The sequence below is a fragment of the Sesamum indicum genome, linkage group LG1 (genome assembly GCF_026168435.1).
Source record: "Sesamum indicum cultivar Baizhima isolate 11 linkage group LG1, ASM2616843v1, whole genome shotgun sequence".
Taxonomy (NCBI): domain Eukaryota; kingdom Viridiplantae; phylum Streptophyta; class Magnoliopsida; order Lamiales; family Pedaliaceae; genus Sesamum; species Sesamum indicum.
In genome coordinates, this window is record NC_142657.1 from 16,212,957 (window position 1) to 16,229,163 (window position 16,207).

The window sequence follows — 16,207 nt, forward strand, 5'->3', positions numbered from 1 at the left end:
TAATTATTTCATTTCTGTCTTTTAATTTGCTAAATTTAATTTTTGGGGTTTTTTTTTTGGACAAAATGTCTATATAAAATATTTTTTTAGTAATAAATTATCTTGTATTCTTCGATAATTGATTCTTAATTATTCAGTCCTGTTGGATGCAGAAATTTAAATAACTCAAAATATTTTATTTATTTTTATATCGTTATTTATGGATAAAATAGTTTAGATATAGTGAAGTTCGAGTTTGATGGATGGATGGTTTAAATGGGATGACATTTTAAGAATAAAATTTTTATTTTCAAGTTCTTGAAAAGGAAAAATAAAACTTATATTTTCAAATAGAGGAAAAATATAGTAAAAAGAGAGTAGGGGCTTTCTTGTCAAATTAACATCAAGGTACAACTTTTTTTCCTTTCTCTTTTACATTAAGGTACAACTTAATGTGTACTCTTCCCACTTTAGTGGCCTTTAAATACCACACCCTCGTGTGCTCCCACTTCCACCAAAATCAAAGCAATCTCCTCTCCAAGTTTCCTCCTCACCTCTGTCTCTCTCTCTCTTTTCCTCATAATCAAATTCACTCACTTTCTCTCTCTAAAAATTTGGAAGCAATGGAGCAAAATCTACCAATCATAGCCAAGAAAATCTGGAAAATAGTCCGAGTGGTCTATTTCATGCTCAGAAAAGGCATTTCCAAGGGCAAATTGTTTGCTGAGCTCAGCATGATCATGAAGCGCGGCAAGATCGCCGGCAAAGCCGCCATACAGAGTCTCATGCACCACCACCATAACCACGCTGCTGCCTCCGGCGAAGAGTCTACAGACCGCCACCTCTCCTTCCCCGACGAGTACGAGTTCAGCTGCAGCAACAGCCCCGCTTACCCTGTTTTCCACCTCAACAAGCGCAAGCGCTCGCGGCCCGCTGAACAGGATCTGATAATGGCGGCGGCCATGGAGATGATCAACAGCGCGGCGGCGTCTCCGGCGCTGCCGGGGTTCGGGAAGAGCCCCGTCGTGAGGCAGCTGAGGGTGACTGACTCGCCGTTCCCCTTGAGGGATATTGATGAAGATAGTAAGCATGTGGACGAGGCTGCTGAGAAGTTCATCATGAAGTTCTATAAGGATTTGAGGCAGCAAAATTCGGTGGCTTGTTTGGGCTATTCTTGATTTCCAACTGTATTATTATATATGTTTTCTTTTGTGATTGTAATTTTTGTAAGTATTTTATTAGATTTTTTATAAAAAAATAAAGAGAAAAAAGATTATACACCAAAGTTGTAGATTGTATTTTATACGTAGAAGAGTAGTATTTGCATACATGATCTACAAAAATATTTGCTAATTTTTTGGGTTGAAATTCAATAATCCTAATGACAATTATATGATCCTAAGCTAGTGAAATGTAACACTTGTGAAGTAATTGGTCCTAGTGAATTAATTGTTGGGACAAAATTATCGTCCTAGCTTATATTTATTTTGTATTCTTCACCTTAAATCATTATCAAAAGACTTCTTAAAAATGTGTTTTAGTTCCAATGTGAAAACTAATTAATAATTCACCAATTCAAATTAATTTAAAGTAACAGTATTATAAGGGTAAAATACATTTTTTCTTTCTGAATTATTCGTAATGTAACAACCACTCCCTTAAACTAATAAATATACCACTTATCCACCACAATTAAATTTTTAGACAATATTGTCTTTATATTATATATATATATTTAGTTCAAGATTTTTTTTAGTAATTTTGTATTTTAAGTTTAATTAAAATTTTCTTAATTAAAAAAATATCTTTTATTTATAATAAATTAAAATATAATTAGTGAGTTAAATAGCTCGAAGTTTATTTTTTTTACAAACTCAAAGTTAACTAGCAAATGAGTACACTAAATACCCAAAAAAATTTCATGCAAAGATTTTATTAATTTGGCGATAAAATTAAGTTATTAACTATTTATTTTTTTTGAAAAAAATAAATAATTAAATATTATTTTTTAACATATTTTACAAATAATCAATTTTTTAACATATTTTATTCAAAAAATATGATAAAATATATTTATTCATTTTTTTTCTAAAAATATTAACTTTTAGTTAAGCATATATATATATTTATCGATTTCTTTTAAGAAGCATATATGAATTGTTGGTTATATTATATTTATTGTGTATCTTCTATATATATATATATATATTTATTTATACTCCACTTTTAATGTAAATTCTTCACTTCTTAAAAAAATTAATTAAAAAGTAATCTGGTGATGATTTAATATGAAAATCAAATACTAAAATATATTAAAAATAATATAATTATTCAAGGCGTGAGAGGTATTTTTGTCCAACCAAAAGAGTAAGTGTTATAATTGTTAGTTTAAAAATATAAATATTACATGATGAATAATTCAAGAGGACAAAGTGTATTTTACTCTTATTATAATAGATACGCGACTAATACTAAACATAAAAAGAATTAACAATTTGATTGTTGGTGCTAAAAGAAAGTTATTAACAAAAAGAATTTTGGCTAAGAAAAAGGAAAAGTATATTTGAATTAACTTAAATATACTTCTGAAAGAATTCACCCAAAATATTAATTTGACACTTTTGGGGAAAATAAGTACATATACATTTGCTAAATATTTCAAATTTTATCTAAATATAGACTTAATCATTTTTATCTAAAAAACGTCTATTTATTTAGATTAAATTATAGTAATTTAATTTTAAAGGAACTAATTATATTTTTATATTATAACTAATATATATTTTTTAGACTGCAAATTGAATTTACGGTGCAAAATATTTAAAAAAAAAACTTTATCCACTAGATATATATTTATATAGTACAAGGGAAATTTTATCTAAATATTTATTTCAAGGGGGAAAATAATATAATAATTTATTTAGGGGCCTAATTGTGATAGAATGTATAGCTCAAGGGGCAAAGTATAAAAGTTTAACAAACATCTGTTAATCTGAATCCTTATGGATGCAACTTTTGATGGGCCCTCATTAAGCCCAGTTCCCACTGCAGTGATGGGCTGCTAATTGGGCCATCATTAAGTTCAACCCACTACCTCTATAGTTTGTCTACATTGGGCTCGGCCCATTTCCCTCTTATTTTTCAATTAATTTTTCTGTGTATATAACAAATTATTTAAAAAAAAAAACTCCTTAGAAATAGTATCTTTGAAATTTAATGAAGAAACATAAATAATCGGCAAAATTTCACTCCTAGTCCTATATCTTTAGGTGTGTTACACTATTTGTTCTTTATTTTTTGAATAAACATATTTAGTATTGTAATTTAGATACTTTTGACACATTTAGTCCTATAACTATTGACAAAATAAATTTAGTCCTGTATATATTTAATCTTGTATGTTTAACAAGTATGACACTTTTAATTCTACTTTAACGATGACTGAAATATGATACCGGAAAAAAAACTCATGATTTCAAGCGTTAATTACTAAATACTATCAGACCTTTTTATTTCACGAGCCCTTCCCTAATTCCTCATTTCAGCACTAATTTTTCAAACCCCCAAATGATTACCAACAAGAAACTTCAAGAACTAACACACAAAAAATCATCAAAATTCTTCGAATCTATGCAAATCAAATGAAGAAAACACAGAGAAATCTGTTTGATTGGAATTTGGAGGCATAACCGAAGACAAGGAGGACAGAAAGCTTGCAATTTTGAAGAATGTTGGAGAGGGGATTTCAAGAAGAGAGTTAGGGGGAAATTTGGGAGAAAAATTAGAGTTTTTAAGTAGAAACTAGAAATTTTGGAAGAAAATTAGGGTTTCGGATATTGAGGATGTGTGTATTTTTCTTGTGAGAAATAACATTAAGTAGGTGGAAACCCCACAAAGCTGCGCGTGCATTTCATTTAACTTTTTCCAGCCACCATTTTTTTTTTTTTTCAGAAATAACATGATTAAAAGTGTTAAACTTATTAAACATGCAGGACTAAATGTGTTTTTAGTAAAATACATATATGACTAAATTTGTTTTATCAATAATTACAACTAAATGTGTCAAAAATATCTAAATTACAAGAATAAATATTTTTATTCAAAAGATAAAGGACAAATAGTGTATCATACCTATAGTTACAGAACTTAAAGTGAAATTTTGCCTAAATAATCTGTTGTTGTATCTTGGTTGGAGAAATAGCATTTTTAGTCCCACAAGTTAGGTCCATGTCACTTTTGGTCCCATTCATTATGGGATTAGAACTTTTAGTCCTATAATTTACAAAAATTAGCATTTTTTTATTTTCATGCATCTTTTCATCTACAATCTAATGATGAAGGTCCCGTGCCTAACATGTTGCCGTTAAATATTTTTGGTTAGAGAAAAAACTGAGGCTTTTTTCAATAGTAGCATATGAGTGCTTCATTTTGGCCTATTTGATTCACTTGTAGAAGGCATGATTCTTTGTATTGCTTCTACTTGGTTTTAACTTATAGAAATGTGGGGAGAATAAGATTCAATGTTTTAAGAGAAGAGAGAATTTTATTTCTTGATTTATAGTGGATGATGACTAAAAAGTGTTAATTTTTGTAAGTTACGGAATTAAAAGTGCTAATCCCTTAATGAATGGGACCGAAAGTGAAACGGCTTTAACTTATGGGATCAAAAATGTTATTTACCCTATCTTTGTCTAATTTAAATTCATGGTCTACTGCCTCATCTTAAAATTTTATTTCTTGATTTATATTTTATTTACATAAATTATCTCTACTTTAAAAAAAAAAAATTATATTATTTACACAAACCATCCTTATTTTTAAAAAAATTTACACATACGCACCCTAAAGACGTTGACAACATTACACAAACTATTCATATATTTTAACTACCATGAGTGATTTCTGTAACTACACAAAAAATAGAAGTAACTTATAGGAATAATTACACTTTCTTCCCCTAAGGTTTAGTATAATTACACATAAACCCAGTGGTTTGAAAAATTACATTTAGCACTCTTGAGGTTTGCTTTCATCTAACAAATAAGTTTCTCTAGTCAAAATTCACCGAATTTGTTGTTATTAATTATAAAATAGAAAAAGAATTATATTTATATTCGATTGACTTATTATTGATTTATCATAGGTAAAATAAATATTTTTATGATCAAATTACCCTCATACGTCTTCACGAGTTAATATGTGAGAAGGTAGATTTTCACCGTTATAAGAGTGGTTTAATCAGAAGAAAATTATTTGATCTACAATATCAATCAAGCTAAATATCAATTTCATTCAGTTTTTTTTCAATATCAACAAACTTGATGAATTTTAATCAACGAATGAACTTATTTATTAGATGGAAGCAAATTTTAGAAATGTTAGGTATAATATTTCAAACTACAAGAAATATATAAGTAATTATAGCAAACCAGAGAAGGAAACATAATTATCCCTTACTTATATAATTAAACCATAAATTACGAGATGTAAAAATAATTATTACCTAAGTTTAATTTGATTTGAACTTCCTTGTTCCTACATGTGGTCGAATGTCGATCGATTTGCTCATATTTCTTACAAGAAGAAATAAAATTTGCATGTAAACACAAGCCCAATTTTATTAAATATTTTCTGAAATATATAAATAACATAAATTTTATACACGTTAAGTATTTACATACTAAATAAAATAAGATATGGAATATTGATTTGCAATAAAACATTTGTATTGATATAAACAGCAGCATGGGAAAATTTCTCTGGTACCGATCAAGAACTTCGGGCAGGCAAGAAAATAGAGTTAAACCATCTCCACAAACAGCATTTCACATTGAACAAAAGCAACAGCAAGATCAAACAAGGAGTTTTTGTGTCATAAACAGCAAAAACAAATGAAGACATTTAACTATTTTCTGTCTCTAATAGCTATCAACCATAAAATTAGACGAAGGACCAATTGATGAACATAAAGCACAAGCAATGAGCGTTGTCGTCTTCGTTCAGGACTTTCCAGGCTACTGCTCTCTCGTATGAAATCGGCCTGCTCATGCTCGACAGACATATGCCACCCTGGAGCGTTCCAAAACCCTGTAGCAAATCGCAAATTAACACCTGGGCGCACCCTTAAATAATACTATCAAAAATTGTATCTCAGAAATCTAAACTCAGACTCAAATTTTATTTAATAATGCCAGTTTATTGAAGTTTTAAGGTTTTTTTTCGGGCTTGACTATGATTAGTGTTTAACAGACCTGTTGCATTATCTGTGGGAACTCAGAGCAGAGGTTTTTCCTCCCATGGTCATCGAAAATCTTCTCCAGAGATATGTCTTGAAGAGCAACCAAGGTTGTTTCGAGCATGTCAAGACCGGCCTGGTTTGCAAATGTAAAAACGGGCATCGCCTGGAAAAGTTCACAGGATTATCGCTAGAATAAGATAAAGAACAGAAATACCGACCATCCGGCAAAAATGGAAGCATCTTTTTAGAAACAGTTCAAACTCTTAACCAAGAAACTTAGCAGTATAAAATGGAAAAGAAGTGATAGTCAGAGCCATTGATTTAATGCTACATGCGTATGAACTTGCAACCTTAGTCGACAAGTCGGATAGAGAGATATATTGAAATATTACCTTAACGGAGCAGCACAAAATGGCATCCGAGTATTGCCATAGTGCTTTAAGGATGGATTCACTCCCTTCACCGCTAGATTTGAGAAGCTCCACGCCCATATAGCTCCTACAAGATCGAGATCAAACTTATTTAGTTATGGCAATTGAAATGCAGGGGTGTTTGGGCGTACTCCTTTGAACTAATCCCATGACCGGAGATGATTTTGCTACATGCTTGTGTCATGGAAAAAGATGAGTCATGGTTGTCTAAGTTCATGTGTTAGTACTTTGAAAATCAAAAGGCAGTACTAAGCACCTGTAACTTTGGCAAATCCAACGAGCAAGGGTATGTGCTTCAGGAGTCCCAAGCGGTGATCGAAGACCAGAACCTGGGTGAGATGGAGAGAGAGCTAATGCCACCCGTTGAACTGATGATATAATGCTGCGTAAATATTGTCGGGCCATTGATGCAACATTTTCTTGCATGTGGCTTTCAAATGCAAACTGAAAGGCGATTGTCATGACGGATCTTGTGGTGCAGCTGGTAACAGCAAGGTCGTTCGACGGCTTATTGCCAGCCGTCCCACTTTCAAGAGCAGAAGCAAGGTCCAAGGTACGGTTTGGACTGGAAGCTTCCTATATAATATTGCAGCTACTCAAGAGTTATTCATCAGAAACATTCAAATTTCATTTGAACACTCACCTTGCTGGAATCAAGAGGAATGATGCGGAAACCAGAGGGCAGGAGAGGAGCATCGTCAGCAAAAGAGGCATCAATTGGCGCAAATATGAGTTCAGCACACGTGCCAACGGCAGTTTCATCCATCCCACCACATAGCTGCCAAATTTCAAGAGACAAGCACCAGAAGAACAAATGAAGATTTTGCTCCTTTCAGCTCAAATAAATGCTCAACTCCTAAAATAAATAGGCCTATTTCTGCCCTCTTAAGAAACACACTTATCTTTCCTGTCTTGAAATAGGACAGAAATTTGAGAACAAAATGTACCTGCAAGAGGAAAATGTCCCTCGGCATCATTGCATCTTCAGGAGAATGGGCAACACCTTCCAGCTTAATCACCTCCAGCAGCTATTAAGCATCATGGAATGCGTAACACTTGCGTCAAAATGCGACAAAGACTAATACCATCTTAAACCAATGAATATTAGATTACACGAGCATATAAGTAGACAATGAAAGTTTGGACATAAAGATTAGTCAATTCAATTAACTTGCCTCTTCTTGCTCTATAGTCTGAGCCAATGGAAGGATAACTTGACCCCCAAAATTACCAACTCGGGCCCCTAACAAAGTATTTGGACCAACTTTAACAGCAGCTGCTGAGTAAGCATCAATGCTGCTGTCTGCCCATTCTGACCTATGTTCCCGTAGAAACCGGACTAGTATTGCAGGAGGCACATTCTGAAACCCAACAAAGAAGAAATACTGAATGAGAGACTCGTAGGCAACAAATAATAATAATAATAGCAGAATTTATGGATGACCTGAGTAAAATAGTAGGTCACTGCCGTCATAAATTTCAAAATAAATCAAACTCCACCGCAATCATAATTAATATCTAAAAAGAATTCTAAAACTAAATAAAAAGAATGTGATTGCCCGAGGGCCATTTTAACTCCCACTCCCTAGCGAATCTCTTTTCCAAAATAAAAAATAATAAAAAGTTCAAATTAGTATATACATGTAAAGTGAACCGACCTGTAAAAGCATAGATGCTTTTGCACACAAGACAGCATTGCAAACAGAGGCATATCCATTTGCGAAAGAGATATTTAAGCCCATCAACTTTTCTGGATTGGAGTTCACAAGAACTGTAACATCATCTATGCCATCATTAGCTATCAACGACCATCCCTCGTCGCTAAGTCCATTAAGAGCCTCATTGAATCCCCTGTATAATTGTGAACAAAATTATGCACAGCAAGAAAATAATAGAACTAAAAGCAGACTCCAAAAGGAGTAGAATTAGCCCAACCTGCTCAGCCGATGGCTAAGTGCTCGTAAAGCTGCTGGTCTTCGGCCCCAGTTGCCTACATTAGACTGGGAAATTTCCTGAGCTATCTGCCTAAGTTGACGAAGAGCCTGCACCAGGATACAGAGACAACGAGAAGGAAAGACATCAATTGGGGTAACGAAACTACACATCTAGCATATCTGTGTCTGTTTCGTAATGTATTAATGAAAGTAATAGAAAATTCTCACCGCCATGGTGGTCTTTTGGGCAAGCGCTGTTGAAGATTCATAGAGTGGGCGGAGCACCTCAGGAACACTCCATGCCTAGTAAAAAAGAATGGAATGCTAACATAGTAAAGTTGCAAGCACACGGAAACAAAAGCGTTTTGTCCATATAAAACAATTCAACGCTTTCTATTCATCCCAAAAAAAGAAAAAATCCGATGCTTTCTGTTTTCAGCCTTTTGCACTGTCAATAAAAACTAAACAATTCTGAGCAACCAAAATGGAAATATCTCCAACTATGATTCATCAAGAAGAAAACATACAGCAATGGCTCTAATAAAATGAGATTTTCTTTTGATGTCGTTTCAGCAATCAATTCATGAGGAATTTACTGATGTGCTGGAAAACTGAAGGAACGAAGAAAAACACAACTGAGGGAGTACACTGTTGGACATGGCAGAAAAAGTATTACCTCCAAATTCATGTGATCTACAATGTGGATTATTGATCCTCCTCCTTCGCAAGGTCTAATTAGGTAACCACTAGGCAACATCTCTGCCCTCACAAAGTTCTGCACAGGTGGCATGCTCGGACCATTTTGAGTATTGCTAAGTGATCTTTCACAAACCTGTAATATTAGGAAAACCAATAGAATTGTTGCCTTAAATTGATTTCATCCAAAAAACCTAAATAAAACCCACCAGAAAAGAAAGAGTTTAGGGTTCACATACCACTAAACTGCCATCATCCATGACGGAAGTATAGCGCAACAACCAAAAGTCGCGACCCGGCGCCAAAGTTGTTGGCGCATATAACTAAAATTTCAAGTACATAAGCCAATTAGAATGTGTACATAAAAGGCAACGTCCAACAAAAAGAAACACCTTAATTATGATAACAACCACCTGCATATATAAAAGTTCTACGGTTCCACCGTTGGCAGTAGGCAGCACATTAAGAATATCCACAGATCGGCAATCGCGAAACCATGAAGGCCGATCCTTGAGGATTTCTGCGACCTGAAATATACATTGGTAATCAGTTCTTCCTTTTGTACTTAAAGTAACACCAGATATCAGGAAGAAACTTGAAGATAGTGAGCTTACCCTTGTGGGCTCTAGACCAACCAGACCACAAGCTCTTGCTGCCACACCAGTGCAACCGTGAGAAATAGCTACGATTCCAATGGAATCCGGACCAGGCTACTCCAATTAATAAAATATCAATGTCAAAATGCTAATATCCAGTTCAAAATTCAGCAAAGAAACCCATTGCCATTTTTATGCAAACGATGGACCCTCTATTCTGAGTTTATGCCCACCATTTACGCAAAAACATAAATAGTTATATGAAATAAATCTACGGCAAGTGATTTTAATAAACATGCAAAGGCTTAATATATTAAAGAATGAATAATCTTTGTATGTGTTCATGCATGCATGCATGTCAAAGTATAACTGGCATATGAATCATAAACACTGTCACATCGTATGCATCATGACAAAATAAATAATACTACTTAGTTACAATTCCAACAACCATTGTACCTTCATTCCAGGCATTTGGACCCACTCAACAGCAGTTCCAGTGGCCTTTGAAAGAAACTCTGTTAGAGTCTCTTCTGCAACGGACAAAAGCCTGGGAGAAATACAAAAAGCAAACAAGAACACCATAAGCTACCCACAAACATGCACCACAAAGCAATGGGGTCACACAGCCTGATTAAAGACACATATAACCTTTCTCCCTATCAAGAATTACTCACCCTGCAGGACTTGCATCCCTTGGTGGATGCTGAGGCGTCAGGTGGTGTTGTTGACCACTCGTCACCACTGATTCACAGCTTGTATCTTTTGTAGCAAGTGCATTCTTGAAAGGAACATAAATTAACCATGTCAATTTTCTGAAACCCCATTCAAAATCAGTGCAGATTATGCCAAATTGTGAGGTTAAAAGGCAAGAATATTGCTACAACTGAGAATGTTAAGGTTGAAATCTTGGAGTTTTATTAAAAAGTGAGTTTCAAGATTTCTCACACTTGGAGCATGCTGGCGAAAGTAGCCGTTTTCGTAAACCAACTGTGACACCTGTTTCTGCAGCCTATCATTCTCCTCCATCAAGAGTTTATTCATGGCTGTCAGCTTCCTATTCACTCCTTGAAGCCTTGAAGCTTCTTTCCTTTGCTTCTCTCTGCATCTGTATTTCCAAAACGGTATTAACTCAAAACTCCTGTAACTAAAACTTAAACCATAAAATTCAGCACTTTTAAATAGATGGAACATAAACTGAAATTAAACAGAGTAACCTACACAGGAAACACATAACTCAAAATATAGGAAAAATTATTAAAAAGGGGGAACTATCAATAATCCCCTATGGTAATAACAGATCCAAGCTTGTCGTTCCACTCAACAATCAAATTGTAGTACCAAAAGAAGCAACAATTTTGTGAAAAGAGAAAGTACCTTCTATTCTGGAACCATACTTTGATTTGCTTAGGCTCAATGTTAGATAAAATAGGGCACTCACGAATGAGCTGCTGGCGGCGCATGGAGCTCGGCTTGGGGCACTCGTGATATAGCCTCTCAAGGGCTTCAACCTGCTCAGGGGTATAGCGCACGTACTTACCATTATCCATGCTCGCCGCCGCCGCAGCAGCTGCAGCCGCCTTGTTACTGTCCTTGCAAGACATTGCCATCTCTCGAAATCTCAATCTCAATTAATTCAAGAAACCAACCAATCCTGAACTCCAATTAAATTATTTTCACTGCCGCAAAGGTTCAAACACTTTGTGGGCTATTAACAAGAATTCATCCTTTTATCAGAAAATAAAAAGTTCTAAGTCCTCAAGCATACACCCACAGTTTTTCTTCGGCTAACGAACACCATACTCAGAGCGGAAAAGGGAGAATGTTTCTGATTCAGGATCAGGACTATGAACTTTTTTTATAATTAATCACGGAAAGCAAGAAATCTTGATGCGTAAAGGACAAAAGATTGCTGAAATGAAAAAAAGATTAACAAAAAAAGAAACGGCCCAGAATCACACATCCACAAGATAAAAATCCCAAAAAGAAAAAATTCTTCTTCACATCATATCTTCCATCCACCACGGATGCCTCCAATCCCACAAGCTTCTCTTCATAATTACTGATTCAAGAATTCAAAACACCCCACCACAAAAACCCTAGTACAAGCAAAGATCCAAGCTCAGAGCCTCAAAGTCCGAACCCAAACAGAACAAGCAAACCACAAACAACATCCCATAGCTCCAAGAACCAAATCAAAGGAGATTCCCCATGCATGTACGCATACATCACATGATTACAGGCACAGAAGTCTGAGAAAATGGATCTGGGGTGATGACATGATATGAAAACTGAAAAAGGAGTTGTTGGTAATGAAAATGGAAAGGAAAAAGGAGCAGTGCTAGCTTGGTGGAGCCTTGCACTATTCTCTGGATGGGTTTTTTCAGCTGTGTTACTGTGGTTTCTCCATTGGCTCCTCAGCTTCTTTTTCACTTTTTATATTGTCGTATGTATGTGTGTACATATATATAGGTATGTAGGTTCAGACACTGTGGTGTTGATACTGTGCTGTGTAGGCAGACACTGGATTTGGAATATTTTATGAATGGGACTGCTGTCAGGACCAAACTGTCCTTTCTCTGTGGGGTAGATGCTGAGTTTATTATTCTACTTCCTTTGCTTTTCTTTTCATTTTTTTTAAATATAGAAATTATAATTACATTATCATATTAATATTTAGATGAATTAAATAATTAAATAATACATTAATACAACTAAAAATTATAAAATAATAAATTATAATAAACCCATATAAAGGTGAGACAAATACTCACACAATAGGACTCAAACCCATAATTTTAAATAAAGTCGATATATCAAATATTTTAATAGTTCAAAAATAAAAAATTTTGTTGATGCAATAATTATATATGTACCAAAATATATAATGATTAAAAACACTCATGTTTTTGGACTCAATATCAATTCACATTCTTTTAATTGTGAGATTTAGGTCTAATCTTACTTTTTAAACAAAATCCGGTTGTTTATACTCGAATTATTTCACAATTCTGACATACAATGGTATAGATTCTATATATATTTATACTAGTATATATATATAAAAAGAAAAGCAACTTTTCGTTAACAACTAATAATTTATGACATCGCAACACTAAATTTTAATGCATCAATTACATCCTCAAATATTTGTACTAATACAATTACTTATTTATTTTATATAATTCATGTAGCCGTCAATATACTATCATGTTTATCCTGCAACTTCACTTATATTAATCACTTTATCTATTTTTAATTCTATGTTGATTTTTGTTGTTAAAAAATTGTATTGTATTTAATTTGATTATATACACGCAACTATTATATGATGTATTGACTAATACACACCCAAAAAAATAAAAAATAAAAAATAAAAAATAAGACAAGAATATGAATGGCAAGAGGGTAAATAGATGGAGTGAGGAAGGGCATATAGGGGATATGAAGAGGTAAAAAGCATAGAGGTATGGGAGGGGGATTGCGTGGGTCATAGAGGACACCATGATGATAGGTTTTGCATGCGCATATCCTCGTTTTTACTCTATTTCCATAAAATATACCATACGATATATTGCTATCATTATTATTTTTTAGGGTAATTATCGCTATTTTTTTTAAATTTATTATAATTATAAATACTATCTCGATGATTGTAAAATCATAAATACCAATAAATCACAAAATATATTAGTCTTTTAAAAATATTTTAAAAAATTCAAAAAAATATATGAAATTATAATTTATAATTCAAATTAGCATTTTGAACAGTTCAAAAAAAATTGAATGACAATCTGACGAAAGCTAATAAAATGGGCTCATTATAAGAGGACTGTTAAAATTAAGAATATTTATAATTATGTCAAATTTGAGATAATATGGTTGTAGTTTACCCTATTTTACATTTTCTGTAACTTTAAATATTCATTTTTAGTCTTCAAAATCAATTAAAAATATATTTGCATGTAGGATATTGATCTTATTACTAGTTTTGGCTAAGGATTTTAAGTGTTTGTTATTTATTCGTCACTTGCATAGTCGTGAAATACGTATTGTTTTGTTATCTGTCCAACATGGACAGATAATTTCAAATAAAATTTTAAGAGATAAAAAGTATAATATTTTTATTTTGATCACTGTAGGGTTCATGAAAATATTTAAATAAAATGAATATATTTTTTATTTTTTAAAATTGAATATTACTTGGATTATGATGGATTCATCTTTTAAATGGATAGTAACAAAAGACTCGTATACTTACATTTTTAAATAAAAAAGTATATACAGGTTGTATTTTAGAAGAAAAAAAGAATCGTCTTTATCTACACATTCCGTATGGCAGATACGAGACGTTGTATCATCATCATCTAGTACCATGCATGTAGTATGCATGCAGCATAACATGTAGCATGAGACATGAGACATGAGATGATGAGTGATAAGAATGGAAGCAGGTGGAGGAATAAACGTGAAAAGACAAGTGAAAAGTGAGATGTGGATGATGATGGATGTTGGGATGGTGGGAGATGGTGACATCTATATATATATATATATATATCATCTGTAATGTTAATTCTGGTTGGGCCGGCATAAGCATAACTATTTGTTTTTCTGATTGAAACTGCTATTTTGATTGATTTTTTGTTTTAGTAAACTCTTTTTATGCTCTTATTTTTTAACCCCTAAAACACAGTTTTGAGATTCGTATATACACATATACTACATGTAATTACAAAAGAGAGTTATATTAGTTGTTGGAATGTGTTATTCTCTTGTGGAGCTTTGGACTCTACTACTTGTCCAAAGTGAGTTAGAGTCGTACGACGTTGTCGGGCTGTTGTATTATAGAGGAAACAAGTTAAAAATGATATTGCTGGACCAGTGAGAAATTTGTTGCAGTGGACTTGAATCTCCTTAAAGAGAGCGAGATATTCGCATCTCAGCCTGAAGATTTGTTTTTATATTTTCAACTGTAAATTATTATTTCTGCAGCATTAACTTTTATTGTTATTAAAAAAAATTAATGTTAATATTATGATTCTATTAACAATAAAAATGAGTAATAATTTACGTGGTCATGATAATTAGAGAAATATATAAGAAAATATTGTATGGTCCTTCAAAATAAATTTATACATATATGTGTATGTTAAGATTTAGAAGAATATATTAATTAGTATCTAATAACTTGCAATATATGGACATGAACACGATGTAATACAAATATTATAACACAAAAAATCTAAAAAATATAAAATACGACTCAGTACCGACACGATTGCAATATATATTTTATTTTAGATGTTGTTATATATGTTGGACACGCTAATTAATTTGTTTGACATTGAGATCTCGGCCAGTCATGATGATAGAATAGATGATCATCAAATCAATATTTGATTTATTGTAATATATTTTGAACGGTTTTTTTAAATAATAAATGTTAATTAAATGAGAATTGTTCTTTAGCCATCTTTATCTTATATATGCCTAAAATACATTAGCTTGCATGCATTTAATTGAAACTCTTAGATCATATATATTGTGGGGTTGGGTTGTATTGTATGATGACAATCATGAAATCAATCTCTATGGTTTGATTTAAAACATTCTTAATCGAGAATCCATCAAGATCGGGCATTGATCATGATTCTATAAAGACTTGTACTAACTGTTGCATTTATATGATGCGTATCGTGTTCATAAATGACTGTGTGTGACGTTTTGTATACTTTAATAGATTTTGATAAGAGGTTGTCAGATTCACTGAACGAACCATAGAAGATATCATACGGAACTTTATTTATGCCTAGGCAATGTGATATGATTCTTCTCGTTACGATAGTACACTAGGTAGTTCATAGACTCGAGGTTTCACAGCAATCTTATGCATAGCGCTGCCATGACTTCATCATGGTTAAGGCAGTTACTGTCTCTACTGAAACTATAAAAAATCATATTCAAACATAGTCAGAAAATGTATAGATGTATGTGAGTTCCAATATCGTATTTATTGTTCATCATGAGATGATGATGAATCTTCCATGTTCTTTACAATGTGCATTCTCCAAGACTATTGACATGATACTTGATCAAATAGGGTAATGTATTTTTCTATGTTGAAAAAATGGAAAGCACAAGTGTAGATTAAGATATATATAGATATCAAAATTCAGTATGAGAATTGATAACAAATTCAGTGTCCTAAACTTCGGTTGAGAGATTTGCAATAGAATGGTTGTATTTGCATGGAACTCATAACTCACAGGTTGCACAATGATTCACGTATTCTCAGTGTCATAGACTGCTAGATGACCACCATAATAACGGACA

At 32.9% G+C, this 16,207-nt stretch overlaps 2 protein-coding genes across 2 annotated transcripts; one reads left to right on the plus strand and one right to left on the minus strand.

Moving 5' to 3' along the window:
• Window positions 1–476: 476 nt before the first annotated feature.
• On the plus strand, window positions 477–1,264 carry LOC105163748 (uncharacterized). The gene has a single exon (XM_011082201.3). It carries the CDS (start codon window positions 603–605, stop codon window positions 1,155–1,157), a length of 555 nt encoding a protein of 184 aa, XP_011080503.1. The 5' UTR covers window positions 477–602; the 3' UTR covers window positions 1,158–1,264.
• Window positions 1,265–5,789: 4,525 nt separating this feature from the next.
• Window positions 5,790–12,319, minus strand: LOC105163757 (homeobox-leucine zipper protein ATHB-15). The gene is made up of 18 exons (XM_011082214.3): window positions 11,252–12,319; window positions 10,823–10,982; window positions 10,552–10,655; window positions 10,334–10,424; window positions 9,893–9,988; window positions 9,692–9,805; window positions 9,518–9,601; window positions 9,259–9,414; window positions 8,811–8,885; window positions 8,584–8,690; window positions 8,307–8,499; window positions 7,824–8,009; window positions 7,596–7,676; window positions 7,292–7,426; window positions 6,905–7,224; window positions 6,610–6,715; window positions 6,231–6,380; window positions 5,790–6,066 (listed from the first exon to the last, which is right to left on the minus strand). Exons 1-18 carry the CDS (start codon window positions 11,482–11,484, stop codon window positions 5,920–5,922), a joined length of 2,538 nt encoding a protein of 845 aa, XP_011080516.1. The 5' UTR covers window positions 11,485–12,319; the 3' UTR covers window positions 5,790–5,919.
• Window positions 12,320–16,207: the final 3,888 nt, after the last annotated feature.